The 18872-nt window shown below is 42.0% G+C and overlaps 1 protein-coding gene across 1 annotated transcript; it reads right to left on the reverse strand.

Moving 5' to 3' along the window:
• Nucleotides 1-47: 47 nt before the first annotated feature.
• On the reverse strand, nucleotides 48-17545 carry LOC118426391 (NLR family CARD domain-containing protein 4-like). Its single transcript, XM_035835755.1, has 10 exons — nucleotides 17450-17545; nucleotides 14373-14591; nucleotides 11431-11544; nucleotides 10114-10251; nucleotides 9562-9717; nucleotides 7652-7828; nucleotides 6955-7294; nucleotides 3427-6079; nucleotides 2778-2917; nucleotides 48-1994 (listed from the first exon to the last, which is right to left on the reverse strand). The coding sequence occupies exons 1-9, from the start codon at nucleotides 17456-17458 to the stop codon at nucleotides 2821-2823; spliced, it is 3903 nt and encodes a 1300-aa protein (XP_035691648.1). The 5' UTR covers nucleotides 17459-17545; the 3' UTR covers nucleotides 48-1994; nucleotides 2778-2820.
• Nucleotides 17546-18872: the final 1327 nt, after the last annotated feature.

Genomic DNA, 18872 nt, shown 5'->3' on the forward strand with positions numbered 1-18872 from the left:
GATGTGTGTCAGGTATGTGATAACAGGACCTCAAACAGACAGGTGTGTGTCAGGTATGAGGTGCAATACATATGCACAAACACAGGGTAAACTGGACCGTTAGAATCTAACGGAAGTTTGTATTATTTTTCATCACGATATTGACGACAAATCAGTACATTTACATATATCTGCTGGATCTTGAAACCCTGAACAGTCAACCGATGGGATCTGTACTTACTTTCTTCGTGGTTGTCCCCAGAAAACTTCCAGCAAACTTTTGGATTCGAGTTGCGCGCCTTTTTTACTTCCGCCTAAACACCGCCATCTTGGACTTTGGAAGAGTTTATTTAGGTGACTGTAACGTTTATAGGGGGTTATCGTATAAATCTAGTCATAAAAGAAAACGTATGAAGTGAGGCAAGAACTATATATGTCTATTTTTTTTACTTGTAGTATATATTTTGTCACACTAAATTTACAACATACCAAACTGTGCGCTTGGCAATGATTGAAATAATTTCAGATTTCTTACTCTTGCGAGGTTGAGAACATGGACCCTTCCGTGGTGGGCAAATTTTTGGCGGCGCCTTAGAGGCGGAGCCTATGGTGCTTGCATAAAAAAAGTTACTATTGGATTCAAGTTGATAATGTGAAAAAAGACATCAATGAATTCCCTAGACAATTCTTTTTTGCAATGTCTCATGATCATGGTGTTTTTACAAAAAGGACTAATGTTACTTTGTTGAGTATTGGACTCATTGTGAAAATGTTCTAAGAACTTGTGTGCATTCCATAGATGCGTAATATTGTAATTCAGCAGCACCTCAAGGGCCTTTACTATCCTTGCCTGTACTGTGTACATTTTAAACTTTCATTCAGTGATTCTTATGAATAAAGTGCCTTTTTGAGTGGTCACAGCCAACTTTCATAATTTCTCAAGCTTATTTCTTGGTTTCTTTCATGCAAGGACTTTAAAATATTTACAACAAAAAGGACCATTTCAGTTTGTTTTCCTGTTTAAAACCCTTTTACAAAATTATATATTTTCATAATTTTTTTGTTAAGAATAATTAACATTCTTCCCTCTCATCATCAGATACAACACTGGAAAAACAGGACATTTCTTGGCATGATTTATTCAACACATCACAAATTACAGATTGGCACAACATTTTACAATGGAAATAAAATGGGTTCTCTCTGTGATAGTCCTCACAAATGTCTACTAGAATAGGTACAATTTTGGTCCAGACATAATCATATACACAGCAATACATCAAACAAATAAGCATATACCCGGCAGTACATAAAACAAGCTGATTACCAAACTATGTATCATTCCAATCAACTAGAATAAACATGTTCGAGATACTTGTATAAGTATGTAATAAAAAAGAAAATACATTGCGTTCACTACTTTCCTTGAAATTACAACAGTGTGTAAAGATAACGTTACATGTACTGATCAAATTGGAGTGTTAACAAGTGAATCTAGCTAGGTTAATTGACTTACAACTTCAAAAGTCATTTTTTTTACTAAAATTCTTCCTCAAATAAAATGTCATATACAACACATAGCACAAAAGATCAATACCAAAAAGAAACAGTATTGAAAATCATTTGACCCAAGCTTGAACTCTCCAAATGTGTGATGCTTCAATAGAAAGTTCCTTCATTCCCCACAGTTCAACAAAAGGTTACTTCTTAGGACCTCTGACCTAATACCACTGTAATTGACCCCTGATCTTTGACCTGTCACCTGCCTATACTTCTCCCTGAAGTGGTTTTCTAACTGCAGGAGTTTCTGGTAGGCTGCTCGTAGAACTGCTCGGCTGTCGGCAGGTCGATGTCCAGTTTCTCCCTGTCCACGTAGGCCGTCCCCCAAACCTTACACCTGCTGGTATACTTACACAGGGGGTCCAGACTGGAGGGCACCTGTGGTCCAAATATCTCACACCTGCAGGTGTACCTAGATAGTCCTGATTGGAGGGCAACTGTAGGGACAGCCACACCTGTAACAAACACACCTGTTAGCACACCTGTGGTCCCCCACACCTTACACCTTCTGGTGTACTTACACAGGGGGTCCAGACTGGAGGGCACCTGTCGGGACAGCCACACCTGTAACAAACACACCTGTTAGCACACCTGTGGTCCCCACACCTTACACCTGCTGGTATACTTGCACAGGGGGTACAGACTGGAGGGCACCTGTCGGGACAGCCACACCTGTAACAAACACACCTGTTAGCACACCTGTGGTCCCCACACCTTACACCTGCTGGTGTACTTGCATAGGGGGCACAGACTGGGGGGCACCTGTCGGGACAGCCACACCTGTTAGCACACCTGTGGTCCCCACACCTTACACCTGCTGGTGTACTTACACAGGGGGTCCAGACTGGAGGGCACCTGTCGGGACAGCCACACCTGTAACAAACACACCTGTTAGCACACCTGTGGTCCCCACACCTTACACCTGCTGGTGTACTTACACAGGGGGGTCCAGACTGGAAGGCACCTGTCGGGACAGCCACACCTGTAACAAACACACCTGTTAGCATAACTATGGTCTGCACACCTTACACCTGCTGGTGTACTTACACAGGGGGTCCAGACTGGAGGGCACCTGTCGGGACAGCCACACCTGTAACACACACACCTGTTAGCACACCTGTTAGCACACCTGCTGGTGTGAATTTGTTATTGTCAGTGAAATTGGGCAGGTAAATCAATAACAACAATGATTACGAAGTTAAACAATAGAGGGCATGAATAAAGTACAGAATGCTAACCTCAGCTGAGACAATGTACAGATCAGGCAGGCATGTTGGGAACTCAGAAGTAAATCATCATCATCTGCTTCTGTATCTTCATGAAGTTCAGGCAGCTGGCTGTGGTGTCTGCTCCCTCAGGAAATAGTTCCTCAGTGTAGCTGTGTATGGATAAAGAAATAACTTAGTTACATTAAATCTCACTTTAACAGCAGGATCTACAAAATAATCCATTTGGTGCCAAATAGGTTAATGCACACTTGAGGTTGGAACATACATGTACCTTTTGGATGTTTGTTGTGGACCAGAGTTATGCACCTCTTCAGTATAAACAAGTAACAGGGTACTACTACCAAGGACATTACTACTACATTGTAGAACAGGCTGGTGTATATAGGTACACCTATCAATAGTGCAAATATAGACTTTACCAGTAGTACCAAGCATATAGTTTGCTGAAAAATTGTTGAAATAACATGCAAGCCAGTCAGGAAATACATGCCACTAACTGTTGACTTAAACACTAAGTAACAGTACTTCCAGGTTAGCAAACCCTTCTGTATTCTGTTTGTTATCTCAGTGTCCATTTGGCTAATCTCAGTGTCCATTTGGCGAATTTTTCCACCAACCTAAGTAGAGTGTAGTAGAGGCTAGTGCAAATGTAACTCACCCCAGGTTCTCCAGTGTTGGGTGTTCCTCAGCAGCCTGCACCACAGCCTGGAACCCTGCAGGCTCCATGGAGATGTACTCCAGGTCCAGCCACTCCAGGGCAGGGAGTTTGGGGAGAACCTCGGCCAGGGCCATGGCAGCGGTGTCAGACAGGTGTGCAGGTGTGTACCTGCAACCAGACATGTCCAGCCTGGTCAGTGCCGGCAGTGCGCTGATGAGCTGTGTGACCCTCCCCAGTCCGGCTGCTGTTACTCCACTATTGAACCCAATGTCCAGCTTCTGTAGTGTGGTGTTATAGTGAGGGGCTGTGGCCAGACTCTTGTCACCAGGTGGGTTTTGTTCCATGTCCAAACTGCTGGGCTGGCAGAGTGTTTGCACCAGTGAGACAATCCCTGAGTCTCCTATGTTATTGTACCACACATCCAACACCTGTAATTGCACCAGGTGAGGCAGAGCTTTGATCAAGGATGATATTCCCGTGTCACTGATACCTGTTCTATTGAGAACCAACACCTTCATGGCTGTAAGGTGGTGGAGGTTGGCAGCCAGACATTGCAGCCCACGGTCTGATATGAAATTTCCATGAATGTTCAGGTATCTCAGTCCAACTAAGTGTCGCATGATGGGAGACAGATATGATATGCCCACATCTGTCATGTTTAAGTTCATAAGACGGAGTATAGCCAGGTGTGGGACACAGGACAGCCCAGCCTGCAGGACTTCCATCCCAGCATCACTAAGGTTTGGGTTCAAAGAAAGATCAAGCATCTCTAACAGAGACATGTGGCTGAACCCCTGCACAAGTGGCAGGAGTGATGATGGTGTTAGGTCTGTGTGTATCAATTTCAGTACCCTCAGACCAGGGACATTCTTCAGAACTGAAACCAGTCTGGCTGTGACATCAGGTGAGTCATACTGTCCTGATGGTGAGTCCACCTGTCCTGATATCAAATTCAAGTCCAATCTAAGTTCAGGTAGTGAAGTTGCAAAACACTGCTGTAGGTACTGAACAGTGTCTCTGCTGTCAGAGACTCCCTGAATGTCAACTATAAGCCTGTCTGGCAGGTTTGCTGAATGAAGGTTTTGTATGTAATACTTCAGAGCTGTGGCTTCTCTACTGTTAATGGAGCTTTTCAGTATGACAATTGGCAGGGCTTGGCTGATACCCTGAAGCACTTCTGGTTCTTGTCTCTCACAAAGAATGTTCAGGCACAGGTTTGCAAACTCTTCATAGGCTTTGCAAGACTTTTGCGTGTCTTCAAAATGCTCTGGTTGCACATATGCAAACTCTCTGCTACTGAGAATACTCAATTCCTCCATCACAGCTTGTGCTGCCCGTGAGTCACAGCCACACGTGAACTGAAGCAGGTTACTGAGTTCAAACACCTTGCTTATGGAGGTGAGCTGCAGTAGCTCTACAATGTCTTGGTTCAACAGAGCATGAGCAACATATCGTCCGGCCAGGAACTCTTGCATGGTCTTGTGGGAAAAGTTCAGCTGTTTCCTAGGATGCAATTTGGAGGAAGAAACTTCCAAAGAGACCACACCCAGCTTTAACAGCAACTCCCAATTCACATTTTCTCTTTGTACTTCTGTAATATCAAGCAGGATCTCATTCCTCAGCAGTGCCTCTAGCGCAAGCTTGCCGAACTGCAGCAATGGCTTAGCAACCAGGTCTGTAGGCAGCCCTTTTGTTGGCATGTCCACTCCTTCCCGCTTACAGTGCTTTCTAACCAGACATGTCAGCAGGTTGTTGTACAGCCCCGTCATTGTTCCAGTAGACACCATCTCTTGGTCCTCCTCCCACAACACACAGACCAACATCAGGAAAATTGGGGTCTGGAATAGGTTACTAATATCTAAGAGATCCTGATTTTTAAAAAGTACTTTAACATCAATTGCCAAAGGCCTATGATTTCTTATGACTGTGAAATATTGCCTGATGAAGTCCTCTGCCATGTCAGCATTTCTTATGAAATATTTCTTGACATATTTCACCATATATTCAGGAGAGAAGCCCCTGATGTGCACATGGCAGTCTGGCCGGGTGTACTGCTGCATTCCTGCTGAGGGTCGAGAGGTGATCACAATCGTGCTGTTGGGGTACAATTTGCCAGACAGCAGTTTGGGAATGGCCTGCCCAGCTGCCCTGGCCTCAGGTTGCAGCTCATCATACCCATCTAGGAGGAAGAGCACACGGGACTTGTTCATCTGTAGGATTGTTCTGGTGGATTGTACATCAATACCTTCAGTTGTTTCAGGTACACACTGGTCCCACACCATCTCCTCAATGGTCTCCCCTTCTCTCACCTCCCGAAGTCGGATCAACAGAACAATGTCGTATTGTCTGCCCAGCTCTGTTTTCTGTGATACGGCATCTAGGGCTTCTTTGGACAGAAATGTTGTCTTCCCCCCTCCGGCTTCACCCTCAATCAGAATGCACCTTGGTGCTGTGGACAGTCCTGTGACATCTGGGTTGAACAAGTCATCTAATGACTTCAGTTCTTTCCTTTGTTTTCCAGCCATTGTTTGTATCAACTCTAGCTGGGTGAAGATATCACTGAGGTTAAGTGTGAAGTTGTCGTTCCATATCAGAGGCTTGAGGTAACCCAGTTTTAACTCAAAGTACTTCTTCACAGACGTCTGGAACACAGCTAGAATAGAAAGGACACTGTGTAAGATTTTAAACTCAAACTTAGCAAAACTCACTCAAACACAAGCAAAGTGAAAGGACATATTTCATTACATATCAGAGGATAAACCTTATCAGCTTGAAACTTTTTAAGAGGAGTAAAAGGGCACTCTAGAAGCTAGTGTTATTTTCTGATAGAGAATACTTTTGGGGATACAAATTTGCCTGACTTTTGGCTAAATTACCTCATCTGTCTGATAATCCTTTTGCAGAATCCAAGTACCCCCATACAGTCCCACTTTTAGTGTACTGTGCCGTTTATGATTTTGACTGCATAGCCGACTTCCGTCACATGCACTTTCCCGAATGTAAAATGGCATTGCCAAAACTGCTTGTGTGACCGACGTCGGGAACAATTTCTCGCTAATGGTAGGGTTGCTAAGCTAATGAAAGCAGCCAAGTGACTATCAGATATGTAGGAAGGTACTGATACCTCTTCCTCTTGTCAGAGTCATGTCCTCCCCCACCAGTGCACAATGCATTGTAAGGATCCTAAGGGGAATTCAAGAACTTGATGTTCGCCCTGCGCTTAGGTTTTAACTTAGAGTCAGTGAAATACCCCGTTAAAGAGGCCATCTGCATTAGAGACTATCAGCCATCCCTTGGCTTAACTGAGACGGGCGCCAATACCAACTGCTGGGCACCTTTGACCTCTTGATGATGCCATTCATGTGACTTTGGGTCATTTTATTGGGAGAAGGGTCAGAGAAGGGATGGAAAGCTTGTTGATATTGTGTATGGAAATAACACGCTTGTTTATTACCATGATAACAATAACAATAGAAAGGGACAGTTTAACCTTAAGAGATGTAGCGTACTGTTTTGTTTTGGACCTACCAAGAGAGGGGGTGCTCCCAGATGGTGCCTCCAGCTTCTGTTTGACTTCATCAACAGAAAGCTTGATTTTTTTACTTTGGTTCTTTACGTCACTGATTTCTTCATCAAGCCGTTTGTTGTCAGTCTTGACCTCTTCAATTTGTTTATCGTGTTTAGCCACTACCTCTTCCAGTTGACCCACGGCACCTCTCACGTCTGTGATGTCCCCTTCTGCCTTCCCTAGTCTGTCCTGGATTTGCTGTACTGTGGTGGACAGCTCCAAGGCCTGGTCTTTTAGGGCGCGGTGCAAGCCAGTGTTGTTGTTTACAATGCCCAACAGGACCTCCACTGTCTTCAGCATCTGCATTGAATACAGGCAGAAATGTTTTTGAATCCCTACTCTGTACATAATCCCTACTTTGTACATAAACTAGAGCTCTACAAAAATGTATATGCATTGTATAATGTAATATTACTTTCTGAGAAGCACAGCAAGGACTACAAGTTTATACCTAGTACCACATATTAAATCTGCAGTCATGAAGTTTGCCAACCCCAAAGAGATTGACAAACATGCTTGGTCAGTCTGTGTTGCCATTTGTTTTCATCTGACTCAGAGATCCAGAAACATTACTGTCAAGCAACATTCCGTAAGTCACTCAGTTTGCCATTTTCATCTTAAGTTGCAGTTTTTTGCATTTCTCATAAGATAACATACCTCTTTCTTTGGAAGTGCGGTGTGCTCGAGAGTGTCCAGCCGGGCCCCATGATCCTCCAGCTCTTCCCTGTACAGCTGGAGCTGCTTCTTGTGCTCACTCATGACATGCTTGAACACACGCACCTCAGCATCCATGCAGGCTTTGTTAGCCCCAAGGTGGAACTCCTCTTTCTTGAGCTAGCAGAAAAACACAAATACAGTGAACTCCAGTTCATTGGATTTCGGCTTCTTGGATAATTCGGGTAATTGCATAGAATTACGAAATCCAAAACCATTTGACATTCATTCTATTGTATAAGACTTTGCAGAATTGAATAACCAACCGTCTCAAACTTCGGGTTTATGGATAGGATTACGTTGACTTATGCTGAATAAGAATGGGAAAATATACGCTAAAACTTACAAAATGATGCCAAAATTACTCAACAACTGTATGTATGAAGGCATAAAATCATTAAAAGGACCGTTAGAAAGGTAAATTCCACCGAACATATTGCCGATACCGCTGTGGTAGCGTGCAAACATTTGTTTAGGCGCCATTTTGTTAAGTTGCCGCAAGGCATGATCGGTGAACGTCGTGGGAACGTTGATACGCTTTTGAGTTCATATTTCACCTTCAGACAACTTCTAAACTTGGTTTACCCTCCAAAAATGTCCACTGTCTCAGTATTGAGTTGATGTCGGCTGCACTACGTAGATTTTAACACAGCGCACACGCAACAGGGGTCAATGAACTGTGAAGTCGCAATCTGCTGTATTGAATGGCGGGATATCTCAACCCACGCTGCAACGCCATTTTAAATATTTTTTGAATTTTTTCCGTCTTCCGCCGCAAAAGACCGCATCGAGTTTGAAATTTCAGCGTAATTTGTGGACACAACTTGTAAAGAAGAAGGTGAAGAGCTTATCTCTCCAATACCTACCGTCATTTTGCTCAAAATTGCGAAATCAACATAATTTTTTCCGGCATGTATACAAGCGGAGTTGTGTTTGTCTTTGTTGTGGTTCATTTAGTTACCCCCTCGGCAGTGCGAGTCAAGCGTATTTTTCTACATGTTCATTTAGCCACCGACTTAAAAAACCTTTAGTAGATTAATTATCGCATGTAACTTGAATGTATAATATCGGAACATATAATTATGTGAAGCTTGGAACTGGAATCTGTTCGATCTTTTGCTGGACACATTTCATTATTTAGTGATGTTATAGATTCAAACAGTTGATGTTCCATTCGTGCATGTAAAAAAGAAAAACAGTACTGTAGGTTAACTACTGCGGTATCGTGATTTAGAATACTGCTCTTGATGAACAAATGGCTGATTAAAAATTTTTGTAAATGAAGTAAATCCGTATCGTGTGTGTGGGGTTTGTGTCTTTGTACAGTGTAGTAATCCTATATTCGCCCCCCCCCCCCCTCCCTTCGGGGCGTTAGTGGCCCAACTTCGGACTGTTGGATACTTCGGACTACTGGATAAAATGCGCTGACAAATGAGCTATCCAAATAAGCGTATTCTACTGTACAACCAAACCAGACCAATTTTTTTAAATGCAAGAATTTTACAGTGTGGCTTTTGTGGTGAGCATCTCAAATTCACACACACTGCAAATAACATGTCACTGTATAACAGAAATATTGTAGCCACATATTAAGAAACACTCCTTACAAAATCACCATAAAATTTAAAAATTGAATTTACGGTATTGAACATAAGGTCAGATCAAGTATCTGTATTCTGTATACTAGTGCATAGACGGTATAACACTCTTCAGTGTAACACACCAAATTCGCAGGCACGCAGTGTGGCAGCCACTGGTTATACATTGTGCTATGCTGAATAACCTGTCATAACTACGATCCAAGACACTAGAATTATCATTTATTTAGATCTCCCAGACAGTTTTAGTCCCACCTTTGTAATCTCCTTTGCTGCCTTCTGTGCAGCTGGATCTGAGGCCAATTTTGGATCACACATCAGACTCCGCAGTTTTTCCATGTGATTATTAAACGTGTCACGGTCAAACGTCAGGTCCAAGGAATGCATGGCTTGGTTGCGGATTTCTATAACCTTGAAAAATACAAAGAAGACATTTCTGGTCAGAAGAGTGGTTAGATATGCACTCTACCATCAAATAGGGATTCTACAGAAGCTAACAATCAGATAAATGACAATATACACGTACTGTTACAGTAAATGTCTTGGAGTTTGCGTTAGTTTCATTTTGAGGTAAGGAGAAAATGTACTGTTTGTGGTGGATTTAAGCTTGCGATAATGCTTGTGAAAGCCAAAGTACATTAAAGAATAAAAAAAATTAACTATATCAAAGAAAATATAGAACACCGTTGTTGTTGTTTTTTTAGAATTTCCAACACAGGCCACTCAACAAGCGCTTGAGGAGACCTAATCAAGTATCAACTAGAAAGTTTAAAAATAGCAACAATTCACACCAAGGAAATGACCTACCCTTTGTGCACTTTTAACATTTACATATTTGTGGCAAAAGGTGCAGTGTACAAGGAAGTTCAGGAGTGCCGAGGGATCCGACATCTCAGGTCCTGTATTCTCAGCTGCCTGACTCTTAGGCATCTTCAGCATGAACACCTGGAGATTTGGAGGAAAAAAAATGGACACAAAATGGTAATTGGAAGGAATCATTTGCAAGCAAATACACACATTCAATTTGATGTTTACCTCCACATGGACATTTGGTGCTAACGTCAGTTGATGAGCGAATAAAGGCATGGGTTCTAGAGTGCCTGTTTGATGACAACAGCAAGCGGACAGAGGGCATTTCGGGTGTTGGAACACAATTCCTTAATTCGCTCATGTGTAGGAACTAGGGGTGGGTACTGGTACAGCAAATTCAGGTCCGGTTCAGGTCCAGAGGATCAGGTCCAGGTCCGGACCTGAACCTGGACCTGATGCAGAATGACTCCATACCGATGGTCCATTATTTTCACTACAAAGAAATCTGTTTGGTGGAGTATTAGACTTACACTGGTGTTTGAAAATCCTACAATGCTCTAAACTGCACCTGTACGATTGGCTGTAAAACCTGGTAGAAATTATTATCAACTCTACTCTACTTCACTCGTTATTTTCTTCCACCTGCAAGCACCAAAATGTGTGAATGCCTGATGAAATAATCTGTTAATTTTCTAATCGGTCCAACATCTGGTCCACCTAATTTTTTCAGGTCCAGTTTTTCTGGACCGGTCCAATAACAAAAACCGGTTTTGTACCGGTACACTGTACTGATACCCAGCCCTAGTATGAACCAATTGGCAACCTCGTCCAAAGATTCGATACACGATTCTGGACGTTAACGTGGTCAAGGTTCCCAGACAGAACAGCAGAGAAGCAACTAACATATAATAGTAGTACTATGATAAATGTCAGAGCGAGAAGGGACTGTATGTATAATTAATGGAAGAGCTAACTACTTTCTGGATGGTACTCAGGCTACTTAATTTTATCACCTACGTAGGCAGGAAAAACCAACACAGGACAAAAGAAATTGGAAACAAGCAGGGCAACTAATGTAATGTCAATTATCCAGTAGGCCATCCAATGATTTTCATAACTTGATAGAATGGCAGACACTAAAGATTAGTTGTGATTTCCCTAACTATAGCAACAGTACTCAAAGTGCATTACTCCCAAGTATGTCTGTCTATAAAGAAATACAGGGATCAAAAACTAGGAGTTGAAAGCATCCTTCTTTTATTCAATTTATCTAGAGACAAATTGATTATTCATTACACAAAATGATATATATACCTTTGCCACTTCCCATGGTTCCTTGCTCCACTTGCTGGGAGTGCAGTTGGTCCAGCCGATCCGGTCTGCATCACCAGTGTAGTGCTTTTTCAACTCTTGTCGCCATGCACAGTGCTGAGACAATAAATATAATTCATACTGTAACATCCATTGGCATAATACCGGTCGGTTTACTGCAATTTCTCAAGCAATGCTAATTTGGCAAATGATCAACGCATCATTTTCTCCAGTTACATGTTGCTGTTACAGCTTACCTTTGCCACTTCTTCTGTGTAAATTATTTTGTCTCTCTGGTCCTGCTAAAAACATAATATCGTAATTGGAACACACCGCGGAACTGCACGGAGAACAGGCGCGTGGTTGGAAGGGGGTGCACTATACCGGCCGAACGAAACACGGCACAATTAACTGCCGCTATGTACCTTTATACATCCTCTGTTGTTCCTTTCTTTCCTGTTAGTAGTTGCACAAAACAAAAATCTGCATGAGCATACAAAAAGTCATGAGAAAATGGGCGTATACTGACAAGAATTTTCATTTAATTTTGGTCCGTCACAACCGCTATGACGTAAAACTTTACTGCTGGCCGTAGCATTAAAAATGGCGGGAAAATGGCGGCGTACGTTCAATTTGACCCATTCAGCCGTAGATCCGGGCGATAATGCAGCGGTTCTTCACACTTTTACACGAGTTGTTGGTCACCAAAAGAAATTCAAGATTGCTGTTGAATCATGCTCGTCTTGTGCCGTGAGCACATGTGATTATTATCTACAAATCTGGCGATGAACGTGACAGTGTGTTTGTCCCACGACGAGCTCGCCTGCCCCGAAAATGATCTGAAAACTTTTGGCCTTGTTGTCTTCGAATGCATTGTTATCGATGCTTTGTAAATTATGTATTGGACACCTAGATGTCTGAAGTGTGCATACCTCAGAAATAACTATTGTTGCATGTGTAGATCTCTTTAAGTTCCACTATTTTTAATCGACCGGTATAAGGCTTATGACCGGTATTATGCCAATGCATGTTAATGACATATATCAGCAATTTGGGTTCCTGTGTTGAAGTTGCATTAGATAGTTACTTTAATGCTGGCTTTTGTGCCTTCTAATCAGGTTGTTAAAATACTTTTTCCTTTTGAAATAACTGCCTCTAATGTGTGGATTTTTTCGGTGATCTTTCCTGGCTTTTTAGCACTTATCAAACCATTTTTAGGGTTCCTTTTTAATCCTCATCTTTTTCTTGCCTCTCATTTACTATGACATTTTGCATGCCTGCATTTAAGCATTTTGAAGTTGGCACACAGTTTTATTTTGTCTTTGCTTTTGACAGCCATTTTCATCTTAAGATATAATTTTTCTCTTGGAAATTGTAGAACTATTAATAGCGCCCTTGTTAATTTATCGCTAGAGTCTGGACCCAAGAAAAATGAATGATCTAGAGGGTTCAGAGAAATCACCCAAAAATTCTGTCATGGACATTGATGTTGTGAAACAATGAGCTGTATTTATTAGGTTGTCATCTGTCATTCAAGTTAGCGAGGATTCTTACGTTTAATCAATGACAAGGACAAATTTTTGGGGGTTGTTCTGAAAGCCAAAATCGTTTGCCACATGCAGGCACATGTGGGCACATATCGTTACATCTACGTTCTTAATCTTATTGAGTCCATGTTTGTGATTTATTTCCAGATCACAAACTGTCAGGGAAGGGGAAGACCACCTTTTGGGCAACGTGACCAAAAATACTACAGATCAGCTACAAAATGAGCAACTACATGCCATAAAATGATAAATTTCTAAAATGGACAATATATCATCGATTCCAACATCAAAGAAGATAATATTATGGAAAACCAAAACTTAAGCTATTGTTTGGTATACCACACTCTGAATGTTAACTTAAAGTCATTTGTTCAACCTTCCTGACTACATAGATTCATAATGAAGGCAACTTTTTTGGCCAAACTTTTTTCTTTCACACCCTCACACCAGTTTGGGGTCCCCAGCCAATGTCATACATAATCAAATCAATATTCTTATAGATGATGATGAGTCAGGAAATGTGGGTCAATAAAACAAAATGCTGAGAGGTACACTCTACCCAACCGGTGCAATGGCCTAGTGGGTAGAGTGTTTGCCTTGCATTCGGTAGGTCGTGAGTTCAAACCCCGGCCGAGTCATACCAAAGACTTTAAAAATGGTACATACTTCTTTCTCTGCTTAGCACTCAGCATTCGGGAAAGAGTATGGAAGTTGAACACACACCACTACCAGTGGACTAGCCCCCTGCTGTAGTGATTGCGTTGTGTGGCCCAAGGGCTACTGAAACGGAGATGGGCGCCGCCCTATGCGCCATCAGGCGCGGGAAGGAACTTTGACTTTGACTTTGACACTCTACCCAGTCACATCACACAATTGAACCCACATGCATTCAAAGGGAAAATCTGGTCTTGGACAAAACTCATAGACATAAAACCTTGTCCATTATCTCATGGTGGTAACCTTTAGATAGACTTCTGTAAAATGCATTACCTCTGACCTCCACAAAACTCAAGATATGATAACTTAGGCCATCTATGTATATGTATGATATAATATGATAATGATGTTATTGATTTATACTAATTGATTGATTGACTTTATATGTGTAATGCAAATGTTTAATGATTTATGCTAATTGACTGATCGACATTATATGTGTAATTTACTGTAATGTATTTTATTGGATTGTATGTAGCTATAGAGGACTTCAGGAAGAATAGTTTGATGTATTTAACTTGAAATGGAGATTCCTAATAACACAAACAAACAAACAAACAAACAAACAAAATATTGATGATAAATTAATCATTACTAGTTAGCATATGTAGTAATTTCAGGGCAATCAGGGCAGATAAGAGACGTATCCAATTTGCATGACTATATGAGATTGTTACTTGCCTCGCATTCTTCGCGTTTTGGGTTGCTTTTGTGGTTACAAGTGCACTTTCCTATACTGTTTCCAAGCTCAGCTTTGAGGAGCTCTGCATGTAGGTCCTTCGCTGCTTGCAGTGTGACATAGCTCAGTCCATGCCGGATGGCCAGCAGGGCTAACCCCACCCGCAGCCAGTTCTTGTACTCCGGGTTATTAAATCGGTCAGTCCAGCTCATTCTGTCCTCCTGTGGGCCAGGGTCAATATTCCGTTACTTTTGCAGTTAGTTGTCCGTACAGCTGTTAAGCCAGGTCAACTATCTGTAACATACCAATAATGGCAGTGGTTCTAAAAAATAGAAATTGGAAAACAAAAAAATCATCCTGCACTCTGAAACTGCAAAGCATTGGACAAATAAGCCCCCTCACAAATCAAAGATCTCTGATCTCTGTTACTAGTGTTAGTGTGGGCCTGGGCGGGTAAGGTGAAAGAGCGGTACCGGTATAGCGGTACCCGTATATGTATACCAGTACACCCCCTTGTGCGGCCCCACTAATCCTTCGTGCACCAGGAAGTCGCGCCGCCTGGCGTAATACTCAGGAATACCACATTTACACACAAACACCCGCATACTGTATCAATAAAGGATCGCAGAAACGCTCTTGCATTTTAGGCTATTGAGAAGCCTTATTTTATCAGTTTTTAGGGCCATATCTACGATAATCGTAGCAGTCACTTAACTTCTCTTCAGCAGTTTGACGTAACAATATTTCGGGTGAAAGCTTCAAAGACAACTAAAAACTTATCAACAACAAACTTTGCTCAGCTCAACAGTACTTATAAGTATTGTCCGGGTTGCCATTCGAAGTTGAAGCGCTTATTTATAGCGCTAGTATCTTCGCTGTGCTGTTAGCCGCCGCCGTGCGACTTTTGTTGACGGTCGTGATATCCCTGCGTCGCCGCCTCACCGTCTGACTATGAGACGATAACGTTATTCCCACGGACATGTTTCAAGAAAAATACCCTGCAAAAACCGCTGTTCCGCGTCAGATTCTATTCTTTAAAACATGTGGGACTCAGTCAGTGTGTCTAATAAATATTTTGTAGAAGCACCGCTGCGGGAAAGAAAGTCCAAGGAATGTAATATTACGTAGCATGAAGTTCACTGTCATCTGGGACACGGCACATGACTGTTTGAAACTCTAATCAACAGCCGCGTTTGATTGATAGCCGCTGTACTTTGATGAAGTCGGTGCCACACTGCCGACACTGCCCTGGCCGTTTGTGGGCGGGGCCTCATGGCGAGGCTTGCCCGCAAAAGTAACGCCCGGGTTTTACATACAAACTTACGATGGTTTGTTATGTCATTGTATCTTACATTGCCGAACCAAAAAGCTTCAAATTTAGAACAGGAATTTTGGGAACACGACCCGCTCTTGTTCCAGAATTATGAAAGAATTCATTCTATTTCCCGGGCTGAAATAAAAAAAAAGAAAATTACACAACTACTAGTAACAGCCTATGTTGGTCAACCCCGCTCCCCAAATAAGGACATTCCCCGGAAACTGGCTGTTCCGGAGAGGGATCCCACCCCATTGATCACTCGCGGCAAGGCCCAATCGCTACTCTTTTTGCATTTTTTGGCACGAACGCAGGGCGGCACACACAAAATTTAGAACAGGGAATTTGGGAACGCGACCCGTTCTTGCTCTAATGTGTCAGAAAGAATAGATTCTATTTTCCGCACTGAAAAAGGAATGACGCAACTGCCAGTAAGAGCCCGTGTTGATCATGAACCACGCTCCCCAAATAAGGAGATTCTCAAGAATTCTTATACATATTGACTGTTCCGGGGAGGGACCTCACCCCGCTAAGTCACGTGCGGCAAGGCCCTCTCGCTACTCTGTTTACATCGCGCGAACGCAAGGGCGGTCCTGGGTGGGATGGGCTGCGAGACAGCGGTACGGTGCGGCGGTGTGCTATAAAACACCTCCCTTCGAGCTGATAACTTCCTGAAACCAAGGAGGTTATATCACCTCCTTGCTGAAACAGTGAAGGCGCGTGCCTTTGTATTTTTACTACGATATTTTTTAAATTTTTTTTCCACATTTTTTGCCGCTACGGTGTATGAAAAAACAGCGTAGCGGGCTTTTTACAGCGTCGTTTTTTCAGTCCACAGCGTATCGGCCCGCTCTCCTGTCATATTCGCCGTGTCCGCTGTAGCGTTACGGCGGCTTGTTAGACTGCGAGGACGCCGTCTATGAAACGCTAGAATGTGTGCTAGTACTCTACAAGCATCGAATAAATGAGGGACGTAAGTTACAAGTGATGTTTCTGCGATCCTTCATTGATACAGTATGCGGGTGTTTGTGTGTAAATGTGGCATTCATGAGTATTACGCCAGGCGGCGTACTTCCTGGTGCACGAAGGATTAGTGGGGCCGCACAAGGGGTTGTACTGGTATACATATACGGGTTGCAGGGCTAGACCTTTGTAATAGCCATAGGCTAGTTGGGCAGCCCTGGCTGTGTGTTCGGTGCAGCCAAACCAATAAATAAATAAATAAATAAATAAACATATACGGGTACCGCTCTTTCACCTTACCTGGGCCTGGGCTTATCATCCAAAATGGCTAGCAGTGACGATCAACTGAAGAACAGCCAAACTAGACCCAAACGCTCCTGATCTTTATTTTAGTGATGCCTGTCTTACCTGTACCCGATCTACTCTACTTTGGGAATCTAACCAGAAGCCAAAGGACTCACCATTTGCATCACTATTGCATTCATTGCATCACCATGATGCAACACTGTGTTGGGTTCGATATTCGAGATCAGGAATTCCTCAGTATTTATACAATAGTTCATCAGTAAGCTGAGGGGGGCAATATGCTACAAAAAGTGAGAATAGGAACAGTCTCGCCGGTTGCTGTGTGCAGAACTGAGAACAGAACAGCGCCGGGCCATCTTGGCCTGGCCTGGCCTGGCCTGGTAGTCTCAGCGGTCCTGCTTTCTGATCTATTTCTCGACACAATATCGCCACAAATCACACATATCTAGTGAATCCTGAAGCCCTGAATAGTCGACAGACGGGATCTGTACTTACTTTGTCCATGTTTGTCCTCAGAAAACTTCTATCAACTGTTGTTAGAGCCGACGTTTCCCGTGGACTTCATTTTACTACCGTTTTCCGCCATCTTGGACTCGGGATAGTACATTAAACAATAGGGGTTTCTAACGAATGTGTGCATAGTAGCTAGAAAATAAACGGAAAGCTTTATTAATAAAGCGATTAAAATAAATTTAATGATTTGATTTGCATATTTTGTTATCAAGATATTGAAATGTGCAGGGAGGTAAGAATAAAATTATTATAAAAAAAGAGGCCCCGAGGTGCTGGAGAAAAATGGACCATTCCGGATAGGAACCCAACCCAAACAAGAGCCATCAGTTTTTGGCGACGCTTCAAGTGCGGAGCCTAAGGTGAACATTGCGGTAGAATACGAACAGTGGTAGATTACGTAAATCTATACTTTAATAGCATTAAATAAACAATTCAAACTATTCTATGGAGGCATGGGGTCGCTAAATCTAGTTATGGAAACTTTATCTCCAGTCTAGATTATATATATTGATAGTGATCAGAAAATGGTGTATAATGTCATGAACATTTGAATGCACACTAAAGTGTGCAATACAGGTAATGGTATTTTTTCTTGCATTTCATTGTATTTTTCTTGTATCTCACTCCATACTTCATAGACGTATCTTAAATATTTTGTATTTGGGAACATAAATCGACGAATCCTTCGAATTCTATTAGTTGATTTATTGGTTATCATTTGTTATCATTAACTGTTTGGACAAATGTGCAATAGTAATCAAACGATAAACACTGTCCAATCAGGCACACATTAGCATTCAAACTCAAGTTTTTGTTACTTTAAGTAAACGTTGATCCACTAATACTATTTGAATTTTTGTTACTAGGATGGTATGATGTCTTAACGACCTGTTATGGTTCTTGGGTTCTTTGTGTTTTTAGTTATTCACGATTCTAATTACGTATGACCGTTTTATTTTAGTTAACCATTGATTTTATTTTTTGCAATGTTTTACTTTATTGAGTTTATTGAGATACCCTTTTGTTCAGATTGAGCTAATCTACCAGGGTTCATACAGCTAATCGTCCAGGGTTTATACTATTTTGAAACTGTTTTTCATTCTATGTCGAGGTTCTCCAACTCCCCCACGCCCCAGGAGACAATGAAAAAAAAACATTAGGTGATGTGTTTATCCTGGTTAAATAGATAAATAAATTGAAACTGACACGGAAGTTTCGGTACAAAACAATTATCTTATTCAACTTTGCATGCATAAGCTTCTTATTCTTCGAACAAAGAAATTATGACCAGATAAGAATCAAAGACACAACTTTTGAAGCATTCATGTTTTATTTTTATGTACAAGTGGTATTATGATTGTTATAAGCATGATCAATAAACATCTATCGATATATGATTTAACAC

The sequence above is a fragment of the Branchiostoma floridae genome, chromosome 11 (genome assembly GCF_000003815.2).
Source record: "Branchiostoma floridae strain S238N-H82 chromosome 11, Bfl_VNyyK, whole genome shotgun sequence".
NCBI lineage: Eukaryota > Metazoa > Chordata > Leptocardii > Amphioxiformes > Branchiostomatidae > Branchiostoma > Branchiostoma floridae.

Coding starts and splice junctions, on each gene's coding strand:
- LOC118426391 (XM_035835755.1), bottom strand. Junction 7,829..9,561: donor CAGCAAAGGAGATTACAAAG/GTGGGACTAAAA, acceptor TTTTTCTGCTAG/CTCAAGAAAGAGGAGTTCCA. Junction 2,918..3,426: donor CCAACACTGGAGAACCTGGG/GTGAGTTACATT, acceptor ATCCATACACAG/CTACACTGAGGAACTATTTC.